At 29.5% G+C, this 19,352-nt stretch overlaps 1 protein-coding gene and 2 long non-coding RNA genes across 3 annotated transcripts; all 3 read right to left on the bottom strand.

The window, feature by feature from the left end:
• Positions 1-4,921: 4,921 nt before the first annotated feature.
• On the bottom strand, positions 4,922-9,404 carry LOC117929590. Its single transcript, XR_004653778.1, has 4 exons — positions 9,308-9,404; positions 7,490-7,529; positions 5,236-5,357; positions 4,922-4,977 (listed from the first exon to the last, which is right to left on the bottom strand). It is a non-coding gene; the product is annotated as an uncharacterized LOC117929590 (long non-coding RNA).
• A 249-nt stretch (positions 9,405-9,653) lies between these two features.
• LOC117929595 lies at positions 9,654-10,281 on the bottom strand. The gene is made up of 3 exons (XR_004653779.1): positions 10,086-10,281; positions 9,799-9,905; positions 9,654-9,709 (listed from the first exon to the last, which is right to left on the bottom strand). It is a non-coding gene; the product is annotated as an uncharacterized LOC117929595 (long non-coding RNA).
• A 1,681-nt stretch (positions 10,282-11,962) lies between these two features.
• LOC117906298 (disease resistance protein RPV1-like) lies at positions 11,963-18,954 on the bottom strand. The gene is made up of 4 exons (XM_034819280.1): positions 18,276-18,954; positions 12,839-13,928; positions 12,383-12,703; positions 11,963-12,283 (listed from the first exon to the last, which is right to left on the bottom strand). Exons 1-4 carry the CDS (start codon positions 18,803-18,805, stop codon positions 11,963-11,965), a joined length of 2,262 nt encoding a protein of 753 aa, XP_034675171.1. The 5' UTR covers positions 18,806-18,954.
• Positions 18,955-19,352: the final 398 nt, after the last annotated feature.

The following is a 19,352-nucleotide window of genomic DNA, read 5'->3' as shown; positions in this document are numbered from 1 at the left end:
TATTGATTGGAGTGGAATCATGTGCATATATTGAAAAAAACAAAAATTATACCTCAACTTTCTTGAGCCATTTGAGGAGAGAAGACCAGAGAGTAGACGGATTTGACAGATTTCCCAGGCTTGTGCAATCATGTGCATCGATTTCCCTTAGACTTGATGGAAGCTCTGGAATTTCTTCAAGCATGTTGCAGTGACTGATATCAAGGAATTTCAGATTACAAAGTTGAGTAATAGCAGCAAGTATATGACGCATATCGTTTCGGCTTAGATTTAAAACTACCAGTGAGGATAGGCACCATAAATCGCTTGGCGTTACTCCATCCATTAATTCTGAGTTTCTGATAAACCAAGATTTAAAAATAGTAATAATAATAATAATAATGCTACTATTAAAAAGTTTTGTATTCTTTCGTATAAAAGCATTACCCAAAGGATAGGTATTTACCCATATCATCATGGGCTAGAGAAAAATGACTGAACCCACATGAACATGTTTAAAGAATCAAGCCCAAATGAATGGCGTTAGCTCCAATTACCACAACCTTTATGGGCTAAGTACGATTGATCCAATTGATCTAGATAATGAATCTACACTCCATCAAGTTGGGCTACCTTTTCCTTTAAAAGCCTAACTCTTATTTGCAAATTCTACTTGCAGAGCATGAAATAATAAATGTTAAATATATTTTCAAGTATTGCATATATTATTATCCAAAATTATAAATTTTACGAACTAAAAATAATAACAAAAACAAAAGAATGTTATTAAGAGTAAGACTATGTGATGGAAAGTACCTAGAGAAGAAAAAAAAAATATTTTTTCAGAGAGGGAAATGCTTAAAAAAATTTCTCCCATTTTCTTTAATTTCTTTTAGAATTTTTAAAATTATTTTTACCTTAGACAATTGAATAAAAATATCAAAGTTACAAAAACAACTTCTAAAATTGAAATGAAAAATTGTACAAGGAAGCTCTAAAATTGAAATGAAAAATTGTATAACTACCTCATACAACGAAGCAATACCACCCACCAATTTGAAGTTTGATGAAATGTTAAGAACCAAAATTAAAAGTGAAAATCAAAAACTAAAAAAAAAAATACAATAACTTAAAATAAGCTTTATTCTATCAAGATTTATGTAACCACACTCTTTCTTATATTTTTTTCAACTTTTGTTTGTCTTTTTATTGTCACTATAAAATATTAAAATCAATGTATAGTTTGCAAATAAGGTTCTAATTTTTCATTAAAATAATTCTTTTCTAAAACAACATTTTATACCATGCAAAATGTTTGAATATTTTTTAGGCCATATGAGGGTTTCACTATCGAGTGAACAAAAAATTTTAAAAAGAAGAAAAACAATGAGAAGGTAATTCTAAGGATAACATTTATTGTTTATGTAGTATGCATGTTTAGCATACGGATTGAGTCTAGGTACTTAGATTATCCCAATTTGGAGCCCAAAAACTTGGCTTCTATTGATGCTACGAATCGTTTGTTGGTCATCTTTGGCCTTAAATGAACCAAAATTCTATGTTCTATTGTTTTGCCATTATGTCAAGGCACCTCTTAGCTCCTTGTCAATGAAAGAAAAAAAAAGCTAATTTGGTATTGCTTTTAGTAAAAGCTTTTTTGGTATAAAATTAAGAATGTGTTTGATAGTGATTCTAAAAAGTGTTTCTTGTCTCTATAATATTTGAAAATTAAAAAATTTTAAGTGATAAAAAGACTAAAAACACTTTTTAAAATCATTATCCACCGTACTTTTAAATCTTGGTAAAATTTAAAAAACATTTTTTTAAAAAGGTGAAGAGTCATTGCCTAGAAAAGGATTTAACAGCTAATTCTTCTCAAAAATGTTTTTCTTTAAAGTGCTTTAACTCAAAGCACTTCAAATGGAAACAATCCCAAACATGTTCTAAGAGTGTCATCTATCTATTATCAAAAATAAGAAAAGAGTCATTGAATGGATGAAAGTACATAGATAGAACATCATAAAAATTGCCATTACCATCACTGAAATAATTGGTCAAGTCATAGTGTCTTTGGGGAGAATCTAGCCTAACATTGCAGCAAATAGGTGGTATTCTAACAAATAGGATTTAGTAGATCCAATTATCCAAGTCAAAAGAAAAGTACAAAACATAGATTTGAAGAAGAAAGCTTGATAAATATTACATGCATTGGTGCATCAATTGCTGGTATAGTAGAGACTCCATCATCCTTTGTGGAAATAGGTTTTGCACCCTTTCATTAGACACATGGAGAGAGATTAGTTGAAGGCTTCTGGGGTGACGAAGCATTTGTTTGCAAGCATACACCACCATTCATATATGCTTTCGGCAGCACACTAGTAGAAAAAAAAAATGTATTTCATTACTACAGGAGAAATATAAAGAAAACAACATGAAAGAACCACAATAACCTAATGGAATGAATAGAAATAATCACAAGATCAATTCATGAACTTGAAAAGAAAAGAAAGTATTCATTGTTGCCAAGTATAGCTTACTTACCCACACTACAATCATTTCTGACCAGCCACAAACATGAGAGGAAGTGACTCCAGCAATATCAAAATCATAGATCTAAGTAAACCAAGTAGTATTAAATTTCCCTAGTGTTGGGTTACTTCATTTATGTTACAATGTAAGCTTTAGAAGGTGACAATGATACTTGCACTGTCTTGTCTTGATCCTAAGAATAATGTCACCACTAAACTCATAGCTTTTTTGGGGAGTCTCAATAACTCCAAGAGATAGTCAACCTTGTAAAAAGTTGCATTTCAAGGCACTTCGTCATGATCCAAACAGAAACCAAATGCAACTTTAACATTGATTCTAAGCTGAATATCTTGTTGATTTGGTCTTGTTTTTGCAGACATTGATTTTAGGGAACAAAGATAACATAGAAAAAATGTCTAACAGCAGCTCGGTTGTCCTTACAATAGTGCTCAAGTTCATAGAGAAGTGTGACCTGTGTGGTCATGTGCCTTATCCCAAGCATCATAGTTCAAAGCTCCTAGGATGCATATGTTGGCTACTAAAACCAAGGTGAATTTCATAACCCCTACAAATTATTCAACACACGATGTACCATCACCAAAGATTAGTGGGCATGAGCCTTTGTTTACATTGTGATTCTAGATGACTAAGGCTTAGTGCGAAGCTGCGATGAGTTGATCTAACAATTCATACTGATCACGGCTTGCCAAAATTTATATTATTGATGAAAAAGATAACAGAAAACATTAGTCCCATCATCTCTACATATCAATGGCCCAATTAAGCTGCTTCATGTTGATAGCAAGACCCACAATTAATCAACCTGGGTCCCTACTTATGGCTTTCCACACCTAAACCTTTTTGTTTGCTCTTTTTATTGTGACATAAAAACTTCCAACATTACCACTTCTGTCGTGGATTGCCTCTTGAAGTGGGTTTTTATCAACCATGCTCTTGTGGAGCAATTTCGTCCTAATCTAATTCATTTATTGCCTTACAGGTAGATGTTTATGGTTTACCCTTTTTTTTATGGATAATGGTTTACCTATTGATGCTACAGAAAATAGAGGACTTGTGGATATTATCTAAGTAAATTTTTTTCTAGTATGGTTACGTGTTGACCTAGCATGCCATGTGGATTATGCCTACTTAGATCCTAGCCCATCTTCATAAGTATTTATATATTAGACTTTCAATTGTTTTTTTCTGTAGGCCTACTTTTTTTATCTAACAAGGAACTCCCAATTATTCCCGTCACTTAACAGCTAACACCTTGTTGACCCACATGACCAAAAAAGTGTAGCAAATGCCCTTCTAAAGCTCCTTGCTATCAATAACTTATGATTTAGTGTCGTAAAATGGGCTAAAGAACATCCATCAGTTTTCACAATTAGAACATATCATAAAAATGCTCTTGTAATGTAACTACTTACCCATGTTGAGCACCACTAGAACTGCCACCCCAACACCCATCTTGGGATCATGCCAACTATTGAAGAACCCATGAGTGACTCCCTAAGGGATGTAGAAGACCTTCCTTTAAAGTTTTCTCTTGATGGAGACTTCAAGATTAATGGGGAGCTTGATGTAGCAACAAGACAAAAGGAACTCATTGAAACTCTAACCCACATGGCTTCTTCTAATAGCAATTATAGTGCTAGCCACAATCCTGGCAAAAGACAGTGGCTATATGTAATATATTGTTATCATAGCAATGGAGATTGCACTGAGATATTAACAACAATTATGAGAAATGTGATGAAAGCTATATAAGATCTAGTTCAAGCTGAATAAGATTTGTATTGTTAATTAGTTTCAGCTTACACGAGATAGTAGAAAAGCAAGAGGTTTCCAAGTGAACTTAAAAGAATTTGATGCATCAGTTTGTAATAGCGAAAGGGAATACTATCCATGAAGGGATTTAATAGTTGATTTGGACCACGAATACTTGTATTAAACAAAAGTAAGCATAATTCCTCCTAGACAATAAAATATGTTGACTTAAGGAGGAATAAATTTACTAGTTCATCTAGCTGCATTGCATCAATATGGATCATATAATCCATTGGGTACACATTTAGAGATCGATAAATTTCTTCTTTACCCTTATTTTTATGTAAAAGATCTAGTATGCCCATGTCAAGTATTGATGGCTTGGTGAGAATGTTAGATAAATGGTTGACATTGTTGAGTACGTTATGTGCAGTTGTAGGTGTTACTCTTATAGAGTGAAACCAGGAGCCAAGGTAAAACTGTTACTAACCACTCCTTGTGGAAAAACTTGTAGAGGATAGTACCTCAAATATGAACTGGTTGATGCTCTGGTACTATATTTCTAATAAGAATTTAAACAAATGAATGACAAACTCACAGAATTGATGGCCAACACCAAAAGGATGAGGATGAGAGGTTTCCATTGTTGCCTTGTCCATATGCTAATTGCATCAAGTTTGAATGTGGTACCCTTATCTGCATTAAGGACCCAAGAATTATTTGAATAACAAAATTTAACACATCTAATATATTTCAGACTCAATTATCAACATTAAGAACCAAATAATGATAGAAAGGTTACTCTATGTACTCTATAGCATCAGATCAAGATACTATCAAGCCCAACATGGTTTTCACAAAAACACTGTGTAGGTTACTCAAATTATATCTCAAGTCTATCAAGTTTGTTGAGCATCTATTATACTGTTAACCATCTTATAAAAATTAATTTACCTTTTCAATGTCTCCAAATGTTCATCAAATGCATTCCAAAGCTTTTTTTTCCCCGGCCTTTGAAGAATTCTAAGATCATAGAATTGTTTAGCATTTTTTTATGCACAAAGCTCCAATTGTACCTTGTGTTTAGCATAACAAGAACATTTAACCATGGATCAGTGGGACATATTCCATAGGAAAAGGCAAATTAACAAGTGTGCACCAATGTCATTTTTAATATGAACACATTAAAATTGGAGAAATCAATGAATTTAAACTTGGTATAGCTTACTATTTCAATTTTCATTTATTTACAATAAGAATTATTCAGTCATTACCAAGAATAGTGTTAGATCAATTTGAAAAACATTTGTTTATTTAAGACCTCTGTTTTGGGAATCCAACCATTTTTCCTTCTTTAATTTTATAAAAATTTGTCTAGTTAAGCAAGTAAACACATTTACCTTAAATTGATTTCCCAATTTAGCCCTATAGAGAGTGCAAATAATCAACTTCTCCTGCTTTATCAGATAAGACAACTTTATGTTCCTCCTCAATGTTCTTTTTATCCATGCACTATCCTAAACTCAAGCTACAGTGTCACACCCGTTAACAACAATATTCTTGAGTATAGTGATTTAAAAGGCTATTGAGACTTACGGCTCGACTCTTGCCTCAAGGCAAGGCTATGCAAATTAGCCTTGAGGCTATAGCCTCAACATAAGGTAATTGAGGCTTAAGCCACAAATATTCAAAGGATTTTAATGGGTTTAGAGCTTTTTTACACGTTTTATAAGATGTTCAAGCCTCAATATTTGATAGATTTAATGAATTGTGCGTTTGTTAGGTTTTGGTATACATTTATATTTTTTTCTCGAGTTTAAGACTAGGTTTAAAGGGTACATAGATGATCATGATAAGATTTATTGATTGACTTATCTCCAAGTAAAGAGAAGGAGCTTGTTTTTTATTTTCATTTTTTTTTTTTACTTGCCTATTGGTGTTTATTGTATATATCAATCATGTATACTCTTTTTCTTAAGTGTTGTTAATGTATGTCCAATTTTGCCTTAAAAAGAAAAGACTAGGATTAAATGTTTTATAAAGTAAGAGATTGGTTAGCAACCAATTAATCCTTTAAATGGAGAGAATAAAAGGATTAGGAAGAAGAAAGACCATTATAACTAATGGATGAAGAAGACAAATGCTTATATATTAACATTGATGTGGAGGATAATACAACAATTGGATATGATTATGATTCCCTGGATGATCCTTACTTGTAATTGTGATGTTAGTGTTAAAGAAAATTTGATAAAGCCATGAGAGAGAGTTGGATTATAAAAGAAAGAAAGAGGAATTAAATTAGAAACTATTGATGATGACAAATAATTAATTTGATTATTATGAATTGTACGGTTTTCTTATTGTTCAAATTTCGTTTAATTTTTTTTTTTTTGAGATTTTTTTTCTATTCTTCTTCATTATTATTTATTAATGTTTTCTTTAATTAGAGGCTTACGCCTTGTTTCACCTCAAGGCTTAAGCTTCAATCGCCTCATTTGGGAAAAATGCCTCAACCAAACATGAGATAGGATAAATAGGGAGATATATTATCCACCCTCTTTTTTTATCCTTTCTACATAGAATATGTTAATACCATATTAAGATATGGGATATGCATATCTCATGTATCATAATTTTTTTTAATTAATTTTTTTATTTTTTTATATACTCATTTTGCAAAATAATTTTTTATATTATAAATTAAATTTATAGTTAAAAAATAAAAACTAAAAAAATATTTATAAAATAATATTAATATATGATATATACAAGTAATTTTTATATATTAAATAACATAATATAGAGTTTTTTTTATTTGTTAAGTTTAAATATTTTAATCATGAATATTGTTAAACATAAGAGAAATTTCATTTTTTAAAAATAGAAAATATTGGAATATGATATAATTTTATTTTAAACATTAAAAATAATATATATTTCATATTATTTTTTATTCATTTCATAAATTAAATATAAACATAATATAATATAATATAATACATCTCATTGGATATGCTACATTAGAATATCATGTTTATAGGATATGTATATTCAAGGACATCATATCCCATTGGAAATCATATCCTAAGATATCTCATCTTATCCCACCAACTAAGCATAACCTTAACGAATATTGGATTGAAGAGGTCATTTTAAATTAAAAATTGGGGAGAGAATGCATATTAAAGAAGTTTAGATATCAAACCTTTAGCATCACCTATTGGCTCATCAATTTTATCCTTGACCTGCATGAAATCCTGGTTAGCAAGTTAAAAGAACTTTTTCTGTAAAATGTAACAACTCAAGTGTTATGAGAGAGAAACAGAAAAATAAAGTGCTTTAAACACCTAAGTAGTCATATTCACTTCAAGAGCTAGTTGTGCAGGTCCATACAGATATAAAGATTAGTTCACATTACAAGGAAAATATAACTTTGAAATGGTTCTATAAAAGAATATAGTATATATGGATTATGATACCTATCAATCTTCTATACAGAAGACATAACAAAAATAAAAAATAAAAAATAAAAAATAAAAACAAAAATGTAAACTAGGAATATTATTTGACAGAATAATCTAAACAATATAGGGTTAATTTCACTCACCTCTTTCAAGGTTTTAACTAAATACAATTAGTCCCCATTGGTTTGAAAATTCATCAAATATCTCTCATTTTGAATTAAAGGGGAGGTGATTGAAAATATAAAATGATAAGAATAAGAAAGGCATTTGATGAAACCTCAAACCAATAGGGGTTAAGTGTATTTAACCAAAACCTCAAGGGAAGTCATTGAAATTAACACAACAATATCAAATTAAAAGGAGTTTTGTATTAACCATTTAATTTCAGAGAAAGAAAAAGACCTACATAAAATTCTAGATTGCATTTAACATTTAAAAAGTGAAAATCACTTTTACTGCTTCTTGGCAAAGCACTTGATAGATGATTCTTCCCAAAAACGTTTCTACTAAAAGTACTTTAACTCGAAGCACTTCAATTGGAAACAATCTCAAATGTGTTTATGAGTGCCATCTATCTATTATCAAATATAAGAAAAGAGTCCTTCAATGTATGAAAGCACATAGTCAAGATAGGATATAAATTTCCATTAGAATAGCACTGAAATAATAGGTCAAGTCATAGTGTTTTTGAGGAGAATTTAAGTATAACTCGGTCATCCAAGCACTCAAATGTGTTATTCTTAGGTAACATTTTGCAATGATTCATAAAACTTGTTCAATGATTTATAACAATGAAAATTTTTTGTCACAAAATATTTTTTTTTTTAGGTTGGTTTTTTATTTTAAATTTTATTTTGTTTTTATTCTACAAAATAAATCTAAATGGGATTGTACCCATAATTTAATAGACACATGTCTTATTCACAAAATATATGGTAGTGAATTTATTAAATTTTTCATAAAAGAGTTTCACAAAAGAAAAATTATTCACAAAAAATTTAGATCTAAAGATTAAGTGTAGGACTTTTGACTTATTAGCTACATAGGTTATGACACCTACAAGATTAAAATCTTAATTTGCAATATTTACACTATTTAAAAAAAATAGACTACATATATGATAATGATAAGCTTTAAACACAAAATAAATAAGAAGACAAAAAAAAAAAAAGATGAGTTACTAATAAATGTTCATGATAGGTTAAAGTTATGTTTGACTCCCAGAGAGTTTTAAGGGAAAAAAATGAAAAGGAAAAGTAGAAAAAATGAAAAAAATGAGGAAAATAATAAATAAATTTAAAGTCAATAAATTATTTTTATACCTTATTTCAAACTCATTTCACTTATTTAACTCTTTTGATAATTTAAAAATATGTCTCTAACTAATTTCAATTATATTTGACTTTCTTTTGTAGTTTTCATAATAAAAACAAAAATAAAAAAATCATGTCCCATACCATTTGTTTTCTTTCCTTCATATTTTCTAGAATCAAATATAACCTAAATGAAGAAACTAAAGATAGAGATGGTTAAATATAAAGAAAGTTTTGGTGGTTTACCTGGTGATGGAGTTTAAAGGTTGAGATGGGTGTTAGATTCTCTCAATCTTTTATGGTATGGCTCCTCTGCTTGGTTATGTGCTGCATCGTCATGGCTTCTCTTAATATCTTTTATTGTTGATCTGCTGTCACCAGAATTCTCAGGAAAATCTAACAACGAGATATGATTCTGTTGATGATCTTGAGAGTATATAAGATGGACTCCGCAATCTTTGATTTTGTCCAGCCACCAAAAGTAAAAATATCAAATGAAGCCTCAAGGTGCATATATTGATCGGACTGGAACTTGTCCCGAATAGCAGTCTTAGGACAGTACAGGCAGCCACACTTCATCCTCACTACCATTGATCGGAGTGGAACTTGTCCTGAATAGCAGTCTTAGGTCCTCGTAAGTATATTCTTCTTCATCAAATTTCAAAGATAAATCAAAAATTAATTCTGGCAGATGAAGAAAGAAAAATGCAAATCCAAGGAAGTCATCATCTTCATACCAATTCATAGGCAGCTCTATTCTTATTTGGCTTCCCATTTCCTGATGCAGTACCCACCCTGGAATTCCATTACTTGCTAGATTAATTCTTCCCCATTCCAAAGGAGGCTGCACAGTTAAAAGTAACATGTAAACGGTGTGGCTTTCCAGAGGTATTGAAAAAAAAACATGGTTACAGATGAGAACTATTAATTGCAGAGAAAATAGGAAATTGAAATAAATATCAATTATTTCACTAGTATTTTGTAATTAAAAGAGAGAGAAAAAATGTTTAAACAAAAATTGTACCTCCTACTTTCTTGAGCCATGGATGGATTTGACAAAGTTCATAGGCTTGGGCAATCATGTGCATCGATCTTTAGACTTGGTGGAAGCTCTGGAATTTCTTCAAGCATGTTGCAGTGACTGATATTAAGGTGTTCCAGATTACAAAGTTGAGTAATAGCAGCAGGTATGTGACGCATATCGTTTTGGCTGAGATCTAATTTTACCAATGAGGATAGGCACCATAAATCGCTTGGCGTTACTCCATCCATTAGATTCTGAGTTTCTGAGAAGCCAAGATTTATTAAATTTTCCATGTCCTCCATGACTAGGTTTGGACAGCCATTGAGATAGAGTTCTGTAAGCAATGTCAACCTACCAATGCTGCTTGGAAGACTCCTCAAGTTTTTGCAGTGGCTCAAACGCAAAGAGGTAAGATGATTTAAATATCCAATTGATGATGGAAGCTTTTTTATACTTGCTCCACTCAAATCAAGATATTTCAAGCATTTCATATCCTCCATGATCTCCGGAAAAGCCTCCAAGTTTGAACAACCCCTTAGAGAAAGAGATTTAAGGGATTTTAACCTACAAATGCTGCCCGGAAGACTCTTCAAGTTTTTGCACCCCACCAAACTCAAAGAAGTGAGATGATTTAGATATTCAATTGATGATGGAAGCTCTTTTATACACGTTCCGCTTAAATCAAGCTTCTCTAAGCATTCCATATACTCCATGATTTCCGGAAAAACCTCCAAATTTGAACAACCTCTTAGAAAAAGATATTTAAGGGATTTCAACCTACAAATGCTGTTTGGAAGACTTCTCAAGTTTTCGCACTCCACCAATAGCAAAGAAGTGAGATGATTTTGAAATTCAATTGATGATGGAAGCTCTTTCACATATTTTTTACTTAAATCAAGCTCCTTTAAGCATTGTATATCCTCCATGATTTCTGGAAAAGTCTCCAAGTTTGGACAACGTTTTAGAAAAAGAGATTTAAGGGATTTCAACCTACAAATGTTGCTCGGAAGACGACTCAAGCTTTTGCACTCCACTAATCTTAAACAAGTGAGATGATTTAGATATTCAATTGATGATGGAAGCTCTTTTATACACGTTCCACTTAAATCAAGCTTCTCTAAGCATTCCATTTCCTCCTTGATTTCCGGAAAAGTCTCCAAGTTTGAACAACCTCTTAGAAAAAGATATTTAAGGGATTTCAACCTATAAATGTTGCTTGGAAGACTTCTCAAGTTTTCACACTCCACCAAACTCAAAAGAGTAAGACAATTTTGAAATTCAATTGATGATGGAAGCTCTTTTAAACATTCTTTACTTGAATCAAGCTCCTTTAAGCATTCCATATTCTCCATGATTTCCGGAAACGTCTCCAAGTTTGAACAACGTCTTAGAAAAAGAGATTTAAGGGATTTCAACCTATAAATGTTGCTCGGAAGACTCCTCAAGCTTTTGCACTCCACCATTCTCAAAGAAGTGAGATGATTTAGATATTCAATAGATGATGGAAGCTCTTTTATACATGTTCCACTTAAATCAAGCGCCTTTAAGCATTTCATATCCTTGGTGATTTCTGGAAAAGTCTCTAAGTTTGAACAACCATAGAGATAAAGTTTTTCAAGCGATTTCAACCTACCAATGCTACTCGGAAGACTCCCCAAGTTTTTGCAGCCCGCCAATCTCAAAGAAGTGAGATGATTTAGATATTCAATTGATAATGGAGGCTCTTTTATACACGTTCCACTTAAATCAAGCGCCTTTAAGCATTTCATATCCTTGGTGATTTCTGGAAAAGTCTTCAAGTTTGAACAACCACTGAGATAGAGATATTTAAGAGATTTCAATTTGCAAATACTTCTTGGAAGACTTCTCAAATTTTTTCAATTTCTAGTAGATAACAAAACGAGTAAGGTGAGATGATGCATTGAGAAGGGTAATTCTTGAATAGTAGTACCATCTAAATAAAGACTTTCAAGAGAGACCAAGCGATGAATGGTATTTGGCAAGCTCCTAATCTTTCGACACCCACTCAAATTCAATAAAGTAAGCTTCGTTAGGAAACCAATGGATGAGTCAACATTATCTAAACTTCCACAAAATTGAATATTCAATTTCTCCAGATTTGACATATTTGAGAAGCGTGGCATGTCGGTAAGCTGCTGAGAGCTTGATAAATTCAAGACCTTTAACTTTTGAAGACACTGCAACAAAAGAAATTAATTATTTTGTTTTAGTAAATAAATTTTCATGAACTTCAAAACAGAAATGAATGACACAATATAACTGAATAGTAATACTACCTTTTCCCCTTGCCAAAGGTGTTTTATATTGCTATGCTCCAAGTTGAGTTCAATGAGGTTCTCCCCTTCAAAATTTGAGGGTAAGGATTTTAAAGAGTATCCTTCCCAGTGAAGATATCTTAAATCATATGACGGAAATTCAAAGTCTTTAGGAATGAGGAGTTTTTGATACTCCTTTCCCATATCATTAACCTTAACATCACAACTCCAGTAAACTTTGAACAATCTAAGTCTCTCCATCCTTTTGAAAGCTTCAACAGTGAATGAGATTTCTCTTGATCTAAACATGTCTAAAAATATCCCTTCAATTGCTTCCGTCCCCTAAAACATAAGAGTTCAAGAAGATGAGTAAAGAGAAAAATATATAAAACCTTAACAAAATTATAAAGATATCTAGGTACTTAAATAAAAATAATGATACTATGGATCAACTAAGTTTATGCATTTAGATCATACCGTTTTTTTTCTCAATATGAGGCAAATATCATCAAGGTCCCACAGTCTACTCCATTTCCCAGGCTCTTTAGGATGATCATGTCGAACAATTTCTCTACCCATTTCTTGTACCAAATCATGCATCCTTATGATGTTATGTGAAAGAGTTATTAGACACTTGTCACTAAGAACTCTTATTACACCCTTTGCATGGTCAAGTCGCCTTGTAACATCCTTTTCATTACATCCTTTGAAGAAGCATGCAACATCAAGAAATATATCCTTCTCTATCTCATCTAGTCCATCAAAGCTTGTCCTAAGCACATTTTGGACTGTCATGTTGGGTTTTCTTTTTAGTTTTTGTAATGTACTTTCCCACTCAGCCTTGCTTTTACTAAAAAGAGAAGAACCCAAAACTTCAAGGGCTAAGGGTAGGCCATTAACATAATCTACCACATCATTTGAGACATCTACATAATCTTTTTTAGGAGTATTTTGTTTAAAGGCATGTTGACAAAAAAGTTGAAGTGATTCCTCATAATCTAACTCCTTAACTTCATATGGCGGTACATCCACTTCATGCTCCTTCAACAAGTGTTGATCTCTAGTTGTTATGATGATTCTACTTCTAAGACCAAACCAACCACGCTCTCCAGCTAAGAATTCTAATTGCTCTAATTTATCTACATCATCAAGAATCAGAAGAACCCTTTTTGAGCGAAGTCTCTGTTTTATCACATTAATCCCCTCATGAATATTATTTATTTCCATATTTTTTCCCTTTATGACACTATTCAGAAGTTCTTTTTGCAATTGAAGCCGACTTGGGTAGTCTTGGGATCTTTCTCTCACATTTGAAAGAAAGATACTACTCTCAAAGAGATGGAAGATGTTATTATAAACAACTTTGGAGATTGTGGTCTTACCAATTCCACCAAGTCCATAAATCCCAATCATGCGAACATCATTTGACTCAATTTTTATCAATGATTTCAATTTTTCCAAATGAAAATTCATTCCAACCATGTTCTTGCTAACAGGTAGTAAGAGCTTAGAATTCATTTCTCTGAGGATGACATCAATAATTTCCTTAATAAGCCTTGTCTCATATCTGTCAATTACAAAGTATATGTGGTGAGTTAAAATAAGTTGTAAAAAATAACAAATGTAAAGTAAATTAGTAATACTTGGTAATCTCCAATATGATTGAACTAGTGACCAATCGAATGTGAACCCAAAAAAATAAAAATAAAATCACCCAATTTACCAAATTATATATTTTTAATAATATTTGGTAATCTCCATTATGATTGAACTAGTGGTTAATTGAATGTGAACCAAAAAAAACCACCTAATTTACTAAATTTTGTATCTTTAAGTACTTTTTCATTTTGTGAAGTATAATGCAAATGAGAAAAAAAGAAGTAAAAAGAAAACAAAACTTTCCCTACCTAAAAAAGGGGGTGGGGAGAAGCAAAATCATGGCATTTTTATCTTTTTTTCCTTAGTATTTTCTTTTCGTACTATTTTCTATGTTATTCAAATATAAGGATATCATTTTTTGTAACATTTTTGCCCTTGGTTTTCTAAAAACAAAATATAGCCTCATGAAAAAGTTAGGTTCCTAATTTTTAGGTTTTTATGAAAATTTGTTGATCATTTCATTCATTACAATTTTTTTCTTTTAGAAAAAACAAATTTATTATAAGGCCTAAGAAATGGGTAACTACAAAACCGCTATATTAATCCAATGCCAACTCTAAAGGAATATAAAAATATTATGCTTATCTTGAACAAGTAGATCAACAAGAGAGACTAATTGTGGCTTTCTTTTGGAGTAATAGAAAATTTTTAAGATCAAAAAGTAAAATTAAAATCCCAAAGAAAATGGGGAAAAAAAGCATTATCAATAGGAGGAAGGAAATGCTAAGTTGAATATAATTTTCAAAAGTAAATATTCCTAAAGAATAACTAGGGTAAGGTGTAATGAAATGAAAATATTTGAAAAAATTGTGATTAATTTTTCATCTCTTAATCTAGAAAGATTACAATATATGTCTGCTAAGTTTGGTTCCCAGAAAGCACTAAGGAAATAAAATAAAAAATGCTAAAGAAAATGTTTTTCTCATGTTTGGTTTTCACTATGGAAAATATAAAAGAAAATCAAATATAATTAAAATTAGTTAAAAACTTATACATTTTAAAATTATTCAATCTTTATATAATGAAGGAAAATAAGTTAAATGAATTTGAAGAAACATATAAAAATAATTTATTGATTTTGAATGCATCTTTTCATTTCATTCGTTTTTTCTTTCCTTTCACTTTTCCTCTCTATTTTCTTTCCCTGACATTTTCCCTCAAATTTTCTGGGAACCAAATATAGTCTTCATTTTATAAAAATAAATAAATAAATAATTACCCTTATTTTATTATAATGACAAAAATAAATTGATTTTAACTTTTTATAAGTTTAAAAGAAATAATTAATGTAAAAAATCTATATCATTTCAATCTAAAAAATTATTAAAATAATAAAAAAATCTAATATTTTCTCATTTAATTGTAATAAAAAAAAATACAAAAAATAAACTATAATAAAATTATCTTAAATTTTTTTTTTTTTTTGGACAATTATAATTTAGGGTTAGTTAAAACAGAAAATAAATCTAAAGTTCACATATTTAGTATAATTAATACTAAGGATATGAAATATAAAAGACAAAAATACCCTCAAATGAAATAAGGAAAAGTGAATGTACTTGTGGTCTCATCCTTCTAATTATTTGATTTTTATATATTCTTTCTCCTTTTTTTTTTACTCTCACTTCATTACTCTCCCCTTTTGATCTTGTTACATTTATTTCACCTTTTTAATTTCTTTTCTAAAAGTATTTTAATATTTCTTTTCATTTATATTTTTATTAAAAAAAATTGAAAAAGGAAAGCACAATAGACATATTAATAGACTTGTAGTTATATCTTTTTAAATTTTTTATTTATCTAATTTAATTTTTTATATTTTATAATTGAATAAGTTAAATTTTAAGTAAAACCAAATATTTTCTATAATTAAAATTAATTTTTAGTTTTTTTATTAATAATATAACATTTTAGTAATGTTCTTGAAAGCAATTAATAAAAATTTCTTTAAATTTTAATATTAATAATAGCATTTTTAAAATGTAATTTTCATATATTTGAAATAGAGCAATAACTTTTTTTTTTAAAGATTTTTTTGCTTATATTTTAGAATTTCCATACTATATATATTGTTATTATATGAAATAAAAAAATCATGTTGAAATCGTTTAAAAAATAATTTTAATATTTTCATTTTAAATTGAATTTTGAAAATTAATTTAAAGTTATATATTGAAATAAACTTTTAAAATCAAGATTTTACTTTGCATGTGGGTTTTTATTTATTTATTTTTATCATTTAAAAATAAATAAATCACTAGAGAATTAAAAGGCTAAAGAAAAAAAAAACAAGTAGGGTGTACTGTAAATAATACAACATAGTCATACAATATAAATTCATTTTATACAATTTTAAATATTCTTTGGGTATTTTTGGCATTATAAGAAAATCATATCCTTTCTCTTAATTATAAAGGTTTGTTAACCTTTGAGCTGAATTTTGCATTTTTTATGGACCTTAGACTCTTTATTAGTTTTATCTACCCCTAAAGCATAATTGCCTCTTTTTTAAATTCTTTATTTGTTCTCTATAAAGTTACTAAGGTTATACTTGGTAATTTTTTATTTTTGTTTTTGTTAAAGTTGGTTTGAGCATAATAATATTCTAATATTTCTTTTTCTTTTAGTTATGCATATCTATAAAACTACAATCATAAGGAGTATTACTTAGTAGAAAATAAAGATGGATGTAGATCACTTTAAGTGAAAAAATTCTCCTTATTCATGAAGTGTTTGATATGTATACTCTTAATTAACAATGTAATGTTTCTAATTAAACCAGCTCATCACCTTATCATCTGACATTAGAATTTAAGGAAAACTCTCACTAATTATCTTGAATAAAAATTAAATTAAATTAAAAATATATTACAAATAAACCAAATGTAAGCTATGAAGAATAATAAATGTATAAAGGAGAAGAGGAAATCAAAGAATGAAGAGAGAATTTTCTTTTCATTCCAAGGGCCTTTTATAGGCTTACAAAGGTCCATTAATTGCTACTTCATTTATGGTTTCATTAAATGTAATAAATAGAACATTACATGTAATAAAGGGGGCACATGGACGAGGGGAAGTGAAGAGAAAGTGGTGGTAATGTATTATCATTTTGAATGCATTTATAACAAAAACTAAGGGTCTGTTTAATAACTATTTTTAAAAACAATTATGAAAAATAGTTTTTGAGAACAGTTTTTAAAAATCATTTTCTAATTTTTGTAAAACAAAAGTTTACTTGGAAACTTAAAATATTTTTAATATGTTTTTAATATTTTTAAATATGTTTTAAAAAATAATTTTATGTCTAATGTTTTATTTTTAATTATTCTACATGTTTTTATAATTATTTCTTAAAATAACTTTTAGAAAACAAGTAAAAACAACATAAAACAAATAAAAGATATTCTCTGAAAAATACTATTTTTTCTATTCTTAAAAACAGAAAACGGAAAACAGTTTTTGACTGTCAAACATGTTTTTTGTGTTTTTTGTTTTGAAGAACAGAAAATTGTTACAAAAAACATTTCCCAAACATGTTCTAGATTTTTCTAAACTAATATCTTTATTAAAATTTGTAAGTATTGTTACTAAATCTCAAGATGTAACTGTTTTTACTATTACATTTCTTAATTTTTTTAAAAAAAAATCATAAAAGAATCCAATGTGGCAAAATATCTAAGAAGAAAAAAATAAAAAAGAAATAAAGGGAAAGTCAATATACAAGGAATAATGGCTATTAGTTTTATTTCCTTCTATTTTTTTATTTTCATATTTAGTGTTTACATAGTGGTTGATTTTGAATAGAATTTAATTTTTTTATATATTTTTTTTTCAATTTTATTTGATTTTTATATTTTATTATTGACAAAATAAAACTTTTAGCAAAAACTAATATTTTTAATTTTAATTTATGTAATTTTTATTTTTATATTGTACTTTTATTAATAGAAATCTTCAATTTTATAAAACTTTTCTCTTTCCTTGTATTTTTCTTCTCTATTTTCTTTATCTTTAGTTTTCAAAGAATCAAACAAAGTTAAGTGATAAAAATTAGAAAAACTAAAAACTTTTTTTTCTTTTAATTTTAGAAAAGCATTTTTGGTAAAGTTGGATGAACAATCTGTGGAAACTATAATGCTCACAGGTTTAATCAAATTTTATAACAACTTGGCCTAATTTTTAGGAGTAGTAAAAAGGTCAACCCAGATTGAAGGAGAAAATTTTGAAATTAAAGATGAAAGGAAATTATAGTTACCGATATTTTTGTAGGTCATATCCAGCTAGATTGCCTGCTTTTGTCAAGGCAAGTCTCCACTTCTGAATCTTCTCCTTTTTCTCCACATCTGCTTCTCTTTCGTGATCAAGAAATGCTTGGTCATAACTTCCTGATTGTTTTCGGACATCTGATGGATCCACATGACAGAAAATGGGTAGAATTAGTCGCTGCTTTGTTGCCATGCATTCGAAGATCTTCACGAGTTCATCTAGACACCACCTGGAGGTAGCATAGTTTTCCGAAAAAATGATAACAAAAATCTTTGATTCTTCAATAGCATTCAGGAGCTCAGACGCAACTTCTCCTCCTCTCTTGATTTCTTCGTCATCTCTAAAGGTGTGAATTCCATAGGAAATCAAAGCCTCATAAAGATGATCGGTGAAACCATAGCGGGTGTCTTCTCCTCTGAAACTCAAGAAGACTTCATAAGCGAATAGACGGGTGGATTTAGAAGAGGAAGAAGGCGGAGGAGGAGAATAAGAGATGATTTGGGTGTTTGTGGAAGTCATGGTTGTTTTTTCCCCTCCTTTTTGTGTCAAAATTACAAAGAGATTTTGAAGCTTGATTTCTCTTCAGGCTAGGAGGCAGGGGTGGCTTAGCATTTAAGCTATCTTTTGAGAACAGTTAAGGGAGGTATGTGGGGAAGAAGGTGGGAGGAACTCAGGAAGGACGTCGCCAGAAATTTCAGGGAAGAAAGGGTAGCACTGAGAGTCAACCCAACTATAAAAAGATAAAAAGACCTGGGGCTGTTTGTCGATTGTTTCGATAATAGTTTTATGTTATCCAGAATAAAAAAATAAGAAAATATATTTAGCAATCAAAAACTATTTTTTATTTTCTTTTCGTTCTTAAAATAGGATGTTTTCAAAAAACATTTTTTAATTGTTTTCTATTGTTTTCACTTTTCTTATGGTTGTTTTAAAAAATAATTATATAAACATATAAAATTATTAAAATAACACACTAGATATAAAAATTATTTTTAAAACATATTTTAAAATATTAAAATAGGTTAAAAATAGTTTAGGTTTTCAAACAGATTTTTGTTTAATAAAA

The sequence above is a fragment of the Vitis riparia genome, chromosome 2, assembly GCF_004353265.1.
Source record: "Vitis riparia cultivar Riparia Gloire de Montpellier isolate 1030 chromosome 2, EGFV_Vit.rip_1.0, whole genome shotgun sequence".
NCBI lineage: Eukaryota > Viridiplantae > Streptophyta > Magnoliopsida > Vitales > Vitaceae > Vitis > Vitis riparia.
This window is presented reverse-complemented; position numbering and strand designations above follow the sequence as displayed.

What these genes read in the sequence shown, in the direction of transcription:
- LOC117906298 (XM_034819280.1), bottom strand. Translation starts at nt 18,805, where the DNA reads ATGACTTCCACAAACACCCAAATCATCTCTTATTCTCCTCCTCCGCCT. An exon ending in TATGACCTACAAAAATATCG is followed by an intron (nt 13,929 to 18,275) that starts GTAACTATAATT and finishes TGTAATTGACAG; the next exon opens with ATATGAGACAAGGCTTATTA. An exon ending in TCATATTGAGAAAAAAAACG is followed by an intron (nt 12,704 to 12,838) that starts GTATGATCTAAA and finishes CTTATGTTTTAG; the next exon opens with GGGACGGAAGCAATTGAAGG.